The sequence below is a fragment of the Ixodes scapularis genome, unplaced genomic scaffold (assembly GCF_016920785.2).
Source record: "Ixodes scapularis isolate PalLabHiFi unplaced genomic scaffold, ASM1692078v2 PGA_scaffold13__105_contigs__length_92229423, whole genome shotgun sequence".
Classification (NCBI taxonomy): domain Eukaryota; kingdom Metazoa; phylum Arthropoda; class Arachnida; order Ixodida; family Ixodidae; genus Ixodes; species Ixodes scapularis.
The window spans coordinates 5,591,104-5,606,038 of NW_024609839.1; the positions used below are offsets into that span (position 1 = coordinate 5,591,104).

General features: G+C 42.9%; 1 protein-coding gene across 1 annotated transcript; it reads right to left on the bottom strand.

The window, feature by feature from the left end:
- Positions 1–5,955: 5,955 nt before the first annotated feature.
- On the bottom strand, positions 5,956–14,761 carry LOC120841011. Its single transcript, XM_042289807.1, has 13 exons — positions 14,683–14,761; positions 13,806–14,027; positions 13,648–13,719; positions 13,021–13,104; positions 12,663–12,779; positions 11,277–11,491; positions 10,085–10,244; positions 8,968–9,078; positions 8,025–8,079; positions 7,760–7,814; positions 7,496–7,550; positions 7,232–7,286; positions 5,956–5,995 (listed from the first exon to the last, which is right to left on the bottom strand). The coding sequence occupies exons 4-9, from the start codon at positions 13,025–13,027 to the stop codon at positions 8,033–8,035; spliced, it is 657 nt and encodes a 218-aa protein (XP_042145741.1). The 5' UTR covers positions 13,028–13,104; positions 13,648–13,719; positions 13,806–14,027; positions 14,683–14,761; the 3' UTR covers positions 5,956–5,995; positions 7,232–7,286; positions 7,496–7,550; positions 7,760–7,814; positions 8,025–8,032.
- Between the last annotated feature and the right edge of the window lie 174 nt (positions 14,762–14,935).

Consider the following 14,935-nt stretch of genomic DNA (forward strand, 5'->3'; position numbering starts at 1 on the left):
AATGGGTTGAACGGATATATTATTCTTGAAATTCATTGCTTGTATGTTATTTAGTATACACATCAAGTTTCGCAATTTTAGAGCTCTAATTCTACAGAAAAACTCAGTTTAACCTTTCGCTATCTAGATTATGAAACTGGAAATCTATTTAAATTCTATCAGGATTTCATGTTTTAAAAAATTATTCACTTGGCATCCCGCTGCTGACACTCGATTACGTATTTTATGGTCATCTTTCAGGCACAGCAACAACGCCGCCGACGCCGCTTTTTTTCTTTTTTTAAGTATTGCGACAAGTGCAGGCTCTCCTAGAGGTATCGACTTCTAGGATAACCACAAGGACGACGCCAAGGCAATGGGACAAGTAGGTTGCCCATTGAGCGGCGCGAGCCACTCAATTGTATTTTTATTGGTTTATGTGATGCTTGTTTGCTCAATGAAACAAAACATGTTTTACGAATGCCGTTATTAAATATTATAAAAATGTTGCTTACCAAGCCTCTAAATTTTAATTTTTGTACTATTGGAAAATTCCGACCATAGCTCGATGGAATACACTTTGAAGCGGTCACCGACCACCACTTTACAACTTTCTAAAAGACAGCAGAACTTCGACGGGTTTTTAAGTTTTGGTCTGCAATCGGAGCGCTTCTCGGAACCGACGGCATCGCACCCCGTGGAGAAATAGTGCAACCAACATCTTGCTTCGCTGTCCTCGTGCAACAGAGCAGAGGCAGGTTGCAATATTTTTCCACGGGGCGCGGTGCCGTCGATGCCGATGAGCTCTCCGATTGCAAACCGAAGCTTAAAAACCGTCAAAGTAGTGTGGTTTTTCAGAAAGCTGCAATATGCAGCGCGTGCTTTCTATCGCACTCCAATATCTTTATTTAGTGTGTTTCGATGATGCTAAGCAAGTTTCCCAATAAAATCATGTCGTTAAACTCAAATTAAAAAATAATTACTCGAAAATAATTAACAACTTAATTATCCCGAACTTTAATAATATTCCTAAATAGGCTCTGGCCTAAAACCAAAACGGCAGAAGCCTTTATTTTCGGTACGATTCGTAGTTTTTGCAGTATCGAACATGTCCACCTTTCGTGAAACACCCTGCATACTACAACACATAATGTTCTCTCCATGGTACTAAAATTGAGGTTGCAGAATACCCTAGTACGCACTACCATGCACTTTGCCAGATTTTTCTTCTAGGAAATGTTAATCCTAAAATTGCCTGACAATGCGCTCAAAACGGTGAAAACACTCATATTTCTAAAATTTATTAAAGGGATGCTGAACCGAAATTTTGATTCCACAAAACACGCGGTAAAAGCGTGCAACGGGATGCTACAAACACCAAAACATCACGCATACAGCGATATCTTGAACGGATGACCAAATTTTTCAAGAAAAGGAGGCGCATTTGACAGAGATGATGTCGTCATGTTTCTCCGAGAAGGAGAGGGAACGGCCTCGCGTCTTCTCCGCCTCGCCGCCTTGAGGGAGCGAAGCGAAGAGAGAAGGAAACTCGGTATATTGACGTCACGCGCCTCGTCGGCCTGGTTCAATCTCGACCTCTTTTTCCAAAAATACGGCCATCCATTCGAGATATCGCCTTACGAGTAGCGGTGTAGGGATTGTAGCGTCCCGCCTACATCTCCTGCATTGTTTTTTCTGAAATCCAAATTTCGGTTCACCATTCCTTTAAGAATTAATCTACAGCCCTTTCAGGGGAAAATCGAAGGGTCGTACGACCTTTATTACGTCTTCATAATGAACCTCCGAAAGAATCAACACTCTCGTGTATTCCTGAAACTCAGGTTTGTGTAGCGAAATTTGCCCGTTGAGTCACTTACTTAAGGGTGCATAAACGGAGTATAGCGTGATCGCTAGAGCGCTTCGCGTTCCCACCTCGACAGGGCGAGCAAGGAGCAGGAAAATCGAATCCAAATGCTCGCATGCGCGTTTACACTTGCGACTTCCAGTCGCGCGACCAACTAGTGACACGTGACAAGCGAGAAGCGACGTTCACACTGGAGGCGATCGACGAGCAGCTCCGGAGAATTGCTTTCGGGAACTCTCGAGAGCCGCCGCCGATACCGTCCTCCCCACTACAGCTCCCCTATCCGCAGCTTTCACGACCTATAAGGGTGCGCACTGGCGCCTGTAAAAATGACCGTCATTTGGATGATCGTCAAAAAAACAGCAGCGCGAGGTTGTGTATGCGACGCCTAAGTAATTTTAGTTTTGCAATATACGAGCAGGATTAGAGCTTATTTTATTTCTTTCATGCCAGGATAGGTGTAGGCAAGCACCTTTATTGTGAAGCCGATCATCCAGGAGCTAGGGAGCGCGATTCTCACACCGCGGTGCCACCATCGATGAAAGTTACGAATAATCTGTCTGATAGTGTAAAACGCTGTCAAAGCTGCTGAAGCGAGTATAGGGTTCAACAATGCTGATCACTTTGCACGTGTTCTCGCGCAACCGAAACCACAGATGAAGCCACGCGCTTGGAAAAAATCTTGTATATATTCCTACCAAGGGATCTTGTATAAATTTTATGGGGTGTTATTCTATACAGGATTTTGTGTAGGTATATGGAATTCATACCCACATACAGGATCCTGTGTTGGTATAGACGATCCATACAGGATACTGTGTAGGTATCCTCCAGCGGCGGATTTATGGGTCAGGCCTGGGAGGGGCGTTAGGCATTCGGCTGGCGGAAAGGGGGGGTGGAGGGTGAGTCTGCTGAGAAATGACGTTACGGCCGAAACGTTGCCCAGATCTATTTTTTGACACAATTTTTGCGATGTCACCAAACACTAAACTTTTGGCTGGTTTTATGATTTTATTTTTAAAAAAAGTTGACCTTGGGGATTTAAAGGGAGGGGGAGAGAATCCGCCCCTGCCATACCAACACACAGGATCCTGTATAGGTGCACAGGATCCATAGCCACCTAAAGAATCCCGTAGAGGTAGAGAGTATTCATACTTCCGCCCAGGATCCTGTATAGGTACAAGGTATTCATACCCACACACATGGTCTATTCACGATCCATACCCACCTAAAGAATCCTGTATAGTTAAAAAGCACTCATAACTACACAGGATCATTTATAGATATACACGATCCACACCCACCTAAAGGATCCTGTATAAGTACACAGAATTCATATCCACCTAGAGGATGCTCTATAGATAAAAAGTATTCATACCCACACACAGGATCATGTAAAGGTATACACGATTCATACCCACCTAAAATATTTTCTATAGGTGCAGAGTATTCATACCCACACACAGGACCCTGTATAGGTGGGTGCATACAGGATCCTTTAGGTTAGTATACACAATCCATACCCACCTAAAGGATCGTGTAAAGGAACACATGATCCATACACCCTAAAGGATTCTGTATAGGTAAAAAGTACTCATACCCACACACAGGATCCTGTATTGGTATACATGACCCATACCCACACACAGGATCCTGTAAAGGTACACACGATCCATACCCACCTAAAGGATCCTGTATGAATAGGTATACACGATCCATACCCACCTAAAGGATCATAAAAGGACGTCATCCCCACCAGTGGAGATGACGTCCGTTGTTTATATAGTTGTATTAGTTGTCGGTACTGATGATAGAGTTGGCGGTGTTGGGAATCCTTTGTCGATGTTGCCTGTCATATAAAGCGGTTCGCGGGCTGGGAAGCGTCTAAAAGAAAAAGAAGGCGAGTTGTGTGCATGAGCGAGGGATAAATCCAAAGGTGTTCTAGTTCCTCTTGTCTTGGCTCTTCGTTACATAGCACTCGGTTAACACGACATGGTGGCAGCGGTGGGATTCGGCGACCGGGCAATATTGTCTCTGAAGAAGCTAGAAGCACCACCGTTGGAAGAGGCCCAACGAGAACAGCGAAACCTTCCACCTGGCCGGCTCCATGAACGGGAGCAGTGACGGCTCTGACACTTCTACCTCCAAGGCGAGCAGCTCCCAAGCGAGCAGCGGTCCTTCTTTCTTCACCCCATCGCGGGCGAGCTCCCAGAAAAGTTAGATTTCAGGGATCCCAACGACTGGAAAAGATGGAGCACCCGCTGGGAAAGACACCGCATCATTTCTGGACTAAATCACCGGGAGGCCGCGACACAGGTAAACACATTCCTTTACGCCATGGGGAGAGAAACAGAAGATGTTCTCATGCCACTCCTTTTGTCAGAGACAGAGACTACAGCGTAGTGAAGAGCAGGTGTGAACTCCACTTCATTCCGCGCGTAAACGTCAGACCTAAAAGAGCGAAATTGAACATGAGGAAGAAAGAACCAGACGAGGCAGTGGAGGCCTTCATCACGGCCTTACACAGTTTAGGGGACTTTTGCGACTATGGACTACTTCGCCAGGAGTTAATCTGTGATCGCATCGTCGTTAGTCTCCAGGACAGGAAACTGAGCGAAGAGCTCCAGCTCGACACGCAGCTCACGTCTTAAAGTGCGACAGCGTCAGCACGACATTTCAAGATAGTGAAACGACAGCAAACCGAGCTTTACAGCGATAAGACGGAGTCCAGGGAAATCGAGGAGCATCGTAACAGATACCCAAAAGAGAACGGCAAGAAAAAAGACGCACGCGGTCGGGGTACATCGAATCATCACGGAGATTTTAACAGTGCAGTATGGAAATGCTAATGATGTGGCAGTATGTGCACACATGAAAAAACCAAATGCGCCGCAAGAGGCAAGAAATGCAATACTTATAAGAAGGTAGGACACTTTGAAAGCGTATGCTTCTCTGAGCTTGCAGCAGGGTCTCAAATCTCACAAGTGCACAAACCAGGTCTCAACGAAGTGTTCCTGGGTGCATTGATACACGCATATTGTGGAGATCCCTGGTACATCAAGGCGAAACTTAGTAGCCAGGATATCACATTCAAGGTGGACACTGGGCCGTACGTCACCGCCGTACCCCATAGCGAGTACAACGTCGGAGAGATCGCGAAGCTAGGGCCAGCCGAAGAAGATCTTCGGGGGGCAGGAGACTCGCCGTCGACAACACTGGGGAAGTTCTAGGCGACGATAACTTGGAACTGCAGAACAACGAGAGAAACTGTCTACATATTGGATAGACTCCGACATCCTTTACTCGGTCTCCCGGCGATTCAAGCTCTGCAAGTACTGCGAATCCGGAACGAAATCAAGGCTGACAACCATCTGTGGCATTATGGACGCCATAATGCCACAGATGGTTGTCAGCCTTGATTTCGTTCCACCCCCCCCCCCCCCCCCCCCCCATACTGAGTACCCATCTGTATTTCTGGGACTGGGGAAGATTAAGGCACTTTATACAATCTCACTTCACCCAGATGCGAAGTCTTTCGCCATCACGTAGCCCCGACGAGTACCCATCGCACTTCTGCCCATTGTAGAGCTGGAATTGAGAAGAATGCAAGAGATGGACGTGATCAAGAAAGTGGAACACGCCACAGTCTGGTGCTCACCCATGGTGGTGGCCAAGAAGCAAGATCCGGATCTTCCGGATCTGTGGGGTTTATACGCAGTTAAACCAACATATACCCAGACAACACAAGTACATTCGACGTACATCCCTGGGTGATCCTTTCAAGATATTTGGATATCCCTGGGAAATGCGAATATATGCAAAGATAATCCAGGGACATTCTCAGGATATCGAAATGGCCACTTTGAGTTTATCCCAGGGTGTTACGTGACAAATCTTTAAGGATGACTGCGGGACATTTTAAGGAGGTCCCAGCATATCCTAAGGAGCTGCATGACAGATCTTTATGGATGACTGGAGGACATTTTAAGGAGGTCTCAGCATATCCTATGGAGCCACGTGACAAATCTTTTCGGATGACTGTAGTACATTTTAAGGAAATACCAGGACAGTGCACCGATCTTTCCCAAGTTGCTTTATTAAACGTATGACTGGTAACAACGTCTTAGGCGTAAAAATTCTTCAAAGATGTCGCTGAAAAAAAAAAAAAAAAACTCTTAATGACATTTCCTCACACTTGGTTTTATGTCAATATAACCACTTGAAAAAACATCTGCCGAAATTGCTGCTTAGATTTTCGTTGAAATGCAAACCATTTTACAGTTTTAGTACAATAATTGCAAATTCATGCCTTACACTAAGATGATAGCCACGTGCCTAAGACCTAGGGCAATGGTATTATTAGTGCGTGCAACTGCTCTGCGGAATCTGTATAAATTATTTAGCGCGTCTCTGGTTCTAAAAAAAATATACAGCGCCCGTCGTCTGTTTGGTATTCGTACCATAACTGGCGCGGATTACATGCAAGCTATGTGTTGTGAAATTCTTTTCCCTTTAGATTACGGACTCTTTTTTGCCCGCTAGTTTTAGGAAAATAATTTGCCTAATAACCATAGCCAAATAATTTGCCTAATAACCATAGCCTAATATTTTGCCTGCTATATTGTTTTTATGTGGTACGACCGACCCACTGATCGACATTTACAGGGTTCGACCAGAAATGTTTCGCGTTTACAACTGAACATTAGGAAAACAAGAAACAGCGCAAAAAACACACAGGATAAGTGGAAGAAGTAGACGGAACAAGCGTTGACTGACAACTAAAGTTCACTGAAAACACAAAACACACTAGCAAAAGCAACCACCATCCAAAATCCAAAAGCAAACACAAACAAAAAAACAAAGAGCTATAATTTTCAAGCTTTAATTGATGATGGTCTATCGTGCTTGCTTTTACTGCATGCTTTTTTGGTTGTTTGATTGCTTTTGTGTTTTTCATGGTCGTTTCTTTTGCTCGTGTGTTTTTTGTGTTTTCAATAAACTTTTAGTTGTCAGTCAGCACTTGTCCAGTCTACTTCTTCCACTTGTCTTGTGTTTTTGTGCAGTTCCTTGTTTTTGCCATGAAACAACTCGCCTGTATCGCCACCTTAATAAACATTAGGGTTTGGAGGTTGCAGAGGCATCATAAGTATCCCCTCTATTAGTATGAGTAGGATACTTCAGCTTTGCTTGTGAATACTATACTCAGTACAAAACAAATATACAAAATGTAAATTTTTGGCTTATTAAAAAGTTTGACGATGGAGCAACCATCTTCAATACTGTTATATACTTGGGAAATGTGTCTCCCTATTAACGTTTGCTGAGTTATAGTGACTCGGGCTCTCACGAGAGGAAAAAAGCGCCAGCAATGTCGAAAGCATGACTTACCTCTGGAGCTACCTGCTCCTGTATTGGGCTAATGGCAAAGAAGTAACACCAAAATCTGAAAAGAAAGTAAGCGAAGAAAGGACTTTTAAACAGAACATCACCGAACACTTAATCTCCATCAATCATTTCGTTTCCATAGACCTGCCAACTTATAGATAACCATTGAGACTGTTTGGCTCCAAATAAACATATTGCACAGTGACTAGCACTCTCGCGTGAGAAACAAAAAAAAAATTGGCAGTTTCTGTCAAAAGCATCCCTTACCTCTGGAGCGACCTGCTCCTGTATTGGGCTAATGGCGAAGAAGTAACACCAAAATCTGAAAAGAAAGTAAGCGAAGAAAGGACTTTTAAACAGAACATCACCGAACACTTAATCTCCATCAATCATTTCGTTTCCATAGACCTGCCAACTTATAGATAACCATTGAGACTGTTTGGCTCCAAATAAACATATTGCACAGTGACTAGCACTCTCGCGTGAGAAACAAAAAAAAAATTGGCAGTTTCTGTCAAAAGCATCCCTTACCTCTGGAGCTACCTGCTCCTGTATTGGGCTAATGGCGAAGAAGTAACACCAAAATCTGAAAAGAAAGTAAGCGAAGAAAGGACTTTTAAACAGAACATCACCGAACACTTAATCTCCATCAATCATTTCGTTTCCATAGACCTGCCAACTTATAGATAACCATTGAGACTGTTTGGCTCCAAATAAACATATTGCACAGTGACTAGCACTCTCGCGTGAGAAACAAAAAAAAAAATTGGCAGTTTCTGTCAAAAGCATCCCTTACCTCTGGAGCTACCTGCTCCTGTATTGGGCTAATGGCGAAGAAGTAACACCAAAATCTGAAAAGAAAGTAAGCGAAGAAAGGACTTTTAAACAGAACATCACCGAACACTTAATCTCCATCAATCATTTCGTTTCCATAGACCTGCCAACTTATAGATAACCATTGAGACTGTTTGGCTCCAAATAAACATATTGCACAGTGACTAGAACTCTCGCGTGAGAAACAAAAATATTGGCAGTTTCTGTCAAAAGCATCCCTTACCTCTGGAGCTACCTGCTTGCGGAAGACATGCTAGGCAGTCGGGCTTGGTGGCACAGACATACCAACTTCTTTAAAGTAAGGAAGGACAAAGGAACCTTTAGTGGGCTATCCCTGTACCCTTTGTTCCCAGAAACATTTGGAACTAACCTGTCAAGTAACTGATTAATATGAGGTTCAAAAGTTGTCTTTGTTGCAGTTGGAAAACGAGTGACTTAAAAACAAAACAATGATTTCCAGAAACAAATTTTTGAAACATTTTCACGTAATGCTGGGCTGCAATTTTTAATCAGTACTGCATATCAGTATTCCAGTAAACTTTGAGGATTCATTCATTAACAATAGCGATATAGTGTCTTTATGCTTGAGAGACTTATTTTCCAAACATGTTCCAGTATACAGCTAACACTTAAAGAACAAATAGAATGATTTGATACTCTTGCAGATCTACTTTCTTGTTGTTTCCATTACAAAACATTAAAAGCATTGATTCTGATAATTCTGCAAATAGTATTTTACATTAATCTAACTTGTAATTAACTGGATAAAACCAAAGACTATCCGTCATAAAAAATATGTTTGAAAGATGAGTTTACAGATTAATATCACAGCTGTATTAAATGCTTGTCACATTTAATATGTTGATTGAATAATTATTAATATCAAAAAATATATTTTAACATACTTTTGGCTGCTTTGTCCAGTCTCTCCTTTGAATGGGCCAACCATGACTTAACTGTTTGTTCGACATCATAATCCGTGGCACCAGAAAGCTTACCCTGCGCTTTAACAGTTTCTGAAACAATACGAAAGCATGAAGTCAACAGCCGTCGGGACCTCCGAACCACAGAGCCACCACCATATATGCCCCTGAAGGAAGTGAGTAGCGCAAACTTGAGTTCGACATCTCAGCGACTGCCACGTTAGACAGAACTCCGTTTGGGAATGCATGGGGAATCGGGAAAAAAAAAACCTCTTTCCCTTGTTACTACTAAATGTGCAGTGTTAAGACTAATATTAACATAATGTGGATGTTTTATAAACACAGTCTTATTAAACTTAAATCTTGGTGCAAATACAGTTGCCGCATTTTTAGTTAAAAACGACCCAGGTCGAGTAGACAATTTCAAGTAGACATTTCACACACGTGACCAGTAGACAATTTCACACACGTGACCAGCTTCGACCAACGAAGAGCGCTTGCCTTGCTCATTTCTCTCGAACTGATGGATGTCTGCAAATTTTGTTGGAGAAGGCAAGGAACAGGGTCGATCCGTCAGCGAAGCCCTTGATTAAAGGAATGCGCAACCCTGCTACCTTCAGTAGCATATGCAGTGCTCTATCCCATCTAGCCTCTCCCTCACAGTGTCGGGAAACCAAACGGGGAGCTTGAGAAGCAAATTTGTCGGCTCCTCTCAGCACCGATTTTGCTGCAGCCATTCTCACCCTAGAGAACATGCTGTGTCATGCTGTCAGATGAACTAACCAAACACCACTAAGCATGACGACTTCCATCATCAAGCGGGTATCATTCATGCCGCCCAATAAAATGCTCTTCCATCCCCGGAGAAGTGCCAATGTCACCACGCTAGTGCAGGAAAGGGCGACGTTTTCGTAAAGCGGTACACATTCCCCACAGTTGGTGGGGACTTGTCCCTTGTGTGAATCCTGCTTAAAAGCACAACAGTAACACTTCCGTAACAAAGCATTCACATTTGCAGGTAAATTGGCATTCATATTGTGCACGCTTACTGTTAATATACATACTAACACAATGGAAAAGATGGTTTTGAAAGGCCTACCTTTAATGATTTCCCAGCAGGCGAGTTCGTTAAACTTGCGCTTGCCTTTACCCCCCTTGAAGCTGTACTGAACAGCGATGTCGTCGGAAAGCAGTCCAACGAGAATTCTCCTTGTCATGTCAGGTCCAGAAGAACCCCCGTACTTGCCCCAGGAGACCATCTGACATTGAACAACCATGTAATTTCAGCATGAAAAACTACGGAATTCCACCCCATATTAGTATTCAGCTATAAGTTTAAAATTGTCTAAAATAGGAGTTCTATGGTTGTTTTACTTCCCATAAAAGTTCAGTTTCTGACTTTATTTGAATTGTAAGCCCAAGGTATTCTAGTTCACCACTGCTTTTTCCGCTACACTGCAATGCATTCACATTACAAATAGTAGTCGATCCATCTGCTTCAATGTTAGCTGCTAGGCAAAAGATGAAGCGATTGCACAATCTACTAGCGGAATGAATGGACACAAGGTCTCTTCCAAGTAGCAAACATGGGAGACTAACGCCCTTCCGTCTTGACTACACATCCGGCATAACCACCCCAATATCTTTCAAAAATAATTTTCTTGCTTAAAGGCCGACGACCAGTTCGCGCTTTCCACTTCTGCCCCGCTTGCTCCTCTCCACCCTTCTACCCTGCCCACTGCTGCCGGTTTCTTTTTCCCCATGGTGAGGAGGATCTTCTGCCTTGCAGAACCTCGAGTCTGGTCGTCGGCTGTTAACGTACATTATTTCAGCATAATCTTACAAAATGAAAGCTATGAATCAATAGAGCTGGACCCTAAAATAAATACAATCAATACAGTGAGCAAGATTGTCCGCTAGTTGGCCATGTATCCACTACTCATGGTGCATTCTGAAAGCGCACTTCTTGAGCATTCTTGGCATTTCCCATTGAGCATGCCTTCTTTTCTTTATATTCTCATCTTTTACGAGCTCGTGCTAACATTCTCATGCACAAGGTGCATTTTTGTTCACTTGTATGCCACGTGCAGTATACTCAAAGCCACTAAAACCATAATTGGCCTATTGATTAAAACTGCTCTAACCCGTTTAACGCTCCTACTGTGCAGATATGTTTTTAGTGCTTACAAATATGTTAAAATGAAGGTTAGTGCAAGTGGCTATTCACTTTATATAGGGTAAATGGTCAATAGCAGTCGAAGAGCAGACTTAAGTTATATAAGTAGACTCACCAGCCGTTTTTTTTTCTCTTCGGAGCTTGCCACAGAAGCATCAAAGTCTAAAAACGTTGCGAGTTCATTGAAGGGCCCAAAGGATTCGCCTGAGACAAGAATGTTCTCGTCGTTGCTGTTCGAGACCAGGGTGGTTAGCAACTCTAACTTCAGTGCATGTTCATTCAGCTTGAATTGGATGATGTGCAGTAGGGGCAAGATCTCCTTGAAAAAATCTGTAACAATGAGGGGTTTAAATTTTTTGAAAGTCAGTGAAGAGCTGGAAAAGCTTAAGAGGGGACATGAGCCTAAGTTTCCAAATTTTTTTGAAAAAATTCCTTTTTAAATTTCGAGGTTTTTGGTTTTAGAAACTAATTATACACCCGTACACTAAATTTCATAACTATGTGCCAAATAGTTCCGTTGATATAAAATATTTTCAACAGATTGTGAGGCAGTGACAAAGTAAAAGAGTTCAATGTTTGAATGCAGTTTTCTCAGTTCCACTTTTTGCTGCAAATTTGGTACGAAGGAATCTTTTGTTCGAAGGTAAAAGTATTCTGATACCACAATCAAGATGTTTCTGAACTGCAGCCGCTTGAGGCGGCCATGAGAAACACGCGGCATGACGTCAATGGGGAATCTTGTAGAAAGATAGAAAGTTGTGCGAATACCTGCTCGATAAAAGGTAACTTTTCTATAAATCTTGTTGTTCCAACATAAATATAAATGCGCCAAAACCCTCGTATCATCGACAAAACTTTTATTATATGGAGCTTTAGTGGCGCCATCTATCCAAGGTCCACAAAACCGTCGGCTCTACCTGGTACCGCGAACAGCCGCCAGAAGCCGGAGGGGGAGGGGGACATGGCGGGATGGGTAGTGATGAAACTTTCCTCCTCTCACCATATTGTTCGCTCTGCGCGCGTCAGCACGTGGTCACGAGCAAGCGGATGAGTTCTCGCCGCTCACTGATGGCTCTAAAGAGAGCTTCACCGGAACCCCGCGCCTTCCCATTGACGTCACAGTGCACTTGACTCGGAAGATAGTGAATGAGTTGAGAGGCGCCGAAAACCTCAATCTTTGTCCATTTTTAAAATTAAAACTAGGGCATGCAGGCGAATGCGTTTTTTTTTTGTTCTTTACTTCAGAAATGCCGGGACACCAACTTCCACATTAGTTAAGCAAAGCACTGAAACTGTTGCACAGCTCCTTTAATAAAGCAGGACATGGCCGGGTAGACAATACCTGTAAAACCTTGACTGAGCAGAAAGATATTATATAGCAGGGCATGGCTGGGATAGACTAATTAATAATCTTTAACTTTTATGGTGCTATGGCCTAGATGACTGCAAATCCTCAGAACACAAAGGAGCTACAGCAACAGCAAGTTCTCATTTTGCTTACTTGGAGTGACATGATCGGAACGAGTTGCCTGAGGCTCATTTTGGAGTGGCACCAACCCTGTTGCAGCACTAAAATGGGGGGTTCCTGCCCTGAAATCACTTCCTGCTGTGGAACAGCCTGCAAAGAAAACAAACAAAATGACCATAGTTTTAGTTAGCTCTATTTAAATTCTATCTGTAGTTTCTTTTGTTGCAGCTGTCTGTTTGCCTCGGCAGTTACTAAACCTGTGTTCCATCATATCCCCAATTCCTATCTGGCCACACTATTGGTTGCTGTATCAGAATACAGTAGAAACGCATATTTCTACGAAATATGAAGGCCAACAGCGGAAGGGTTATAAGGCCAGTCCAATACATACTTGGCATGGCGCTGTCACTTGCTTGAGGATCTCTGCACTGAAGAGCTGACTCTGATCTGGCAGTCTTGTGTCTCCTGAACTGATCTACATGCCAAACAAAGAAAAAGAAACTTTTTACCTTTCTAAAGCAAATCATGACGTCTTGAATCTCAGCATTCATGCCATGATACAATGAAGTTGATAAGATTGGAAAAATGCAGAAGCAACATTGCCAACCTCCTTTTCAACAGAGGCCACAAAATGCCATTTATTATAGTGTGATGCATTTTAAATATACTCCCGTGATGCATTCACACTGAAAATATTTTAACTAATATTTAATGTCATGCTATAAAGAAAAAAGCACACGTCACATGAAGCGTTCTATACCTTTCCCAAGGGAATGACTAACCTCCTTGACACTATAGGCCGACTCAAATTAAGACAGACCTCTGGAGTATGTTAGATGCATTGTCAGCAACAATCTTTATGCATAAAGGTAGCTAAAGAATTTAAAGATGGGTGTTTCTGTTTCGAGTTGGGTTAACAAAATAACAATATATTGTGCTGCATTAATCATAGGATATACAACGTGCAACTCCATTTAACTAGGGCAATTTTTTGGATTAAATAAAAAGCAATAATGACCTAGACGGGCCTTTGTGACCTGGTTGTGGCTCCTGTCTTGAGTACCACATAGAGTTGATCGGTTTAGTAGCTCTACAAGAAAAAAAAAATCAGTGATTAAAAAAGACTATTAACTGTTACACTTGGTTAATTTTCGGTTGCTTACAAAATTATGTCACCTGTGTTACGATCAGGACGTTGCTTTGGATGCAACGGCGAGGCAGATGCTGGTGGCGATGGCAGTGGTAAGGATACAGCAAACTGGTAGCTGTCATCAGAGTCTGAGTCCGTGCTATAGCGCCTGGCTCGCCTACGCCGCCTCTTCGGCTGTTCAATCTCACTGTAGAGGTCTGACAACTCCTCAGCCTCAGGAAGCCTCTTCCGTGCATGGTCATATGATGCTGAAGAATATTGAATGGCAGTTAGATGTCGCTCCATAAAGGCCGTAAGTATATGCAATGGTTATACATCATGTTCAAATTTGGCATTATATATCTTGTACCAAGAAAAGCCCCCAATTGAAAGTGCCTACAGCAAACATGTTGACGCGAGCGCAGCTGAGTCAGCATGAACCCGTCTTCCACGCCCGTGGCTCGAATCCTGAAACCTGCTATCGTTTTACCTCTTCCCATTGCTGTAATGTTCTAGTAAAATCGAAAATCTTACCATTTCTTGGGGATCAGAATGTTTGAGGACCGAACTTTCTAGACCGAATCTGCCAGGAGGCAGTGCGGTTACAAAAGGGACTTCACGTGGCTGCGTAGTGCCACCACCGTCAAAGGATGTATGGGTTAATTGTTTTGTTTTTATTTTGTAGGCACAAGTCTGCCTTATTAAAACTCTGTTTTAAGTATTATAAAAAAAACAGTTTATTGCTTCATTCGTGAAAGCATGTGCACGGGTGCGGCAAAAAAAACCCATAAGAAACATATTCATCCAGTTGGCATCTGTGCTAATACAGACTTGATTCAAGATAAAATAAATTGTTAGCCTCACAGTGACTGATAACACTAAGTGGAAATGGAATAATCTATGAATCTATGAGTAAATACTCACCAAACCATCCAATGGGAATGCATCGAAGTCGCCGCCACTCGGACGTCGGCTGCTCACCGTTTTTGACCAAGGATTGAATCTTTCCGGTGTCCTTTGGCCAATAGCAGATGTCCCCGTCTAACCAGCTCTCATGTATGAGTGCCACACCATTCTCTTCATCGGGAAACTTTGCGATAATAAATGGTTTCTCTGAGAAAGATGAAATGTTGCATTTTAAGACATCTACCAGTGCGCAACTCTAACCAATCGGACA

What these genes read in the sequence shown, in the direction of transcription:
- LOC120841011 (XM_042289807.1), bottom strand. An exon ending in TTCCGATCATGTCACTCCAA is followed by an intron (nt 11,492 to 12,662) that starts GTAAGCAAAATG and finishes TCATTGTTACAG; the next exon opens with ATTTTTTCAAGGAGATCTTG. An exon ending in CTGCTGGGAAATCATTAAAG is followed by an intron (nt 9,079 to 10,084) that starts GTAGGCCTTTCA and finishes GTATTGTTTCAG; the next exon opens with AAACTGTTAAAGCGCAGGGT.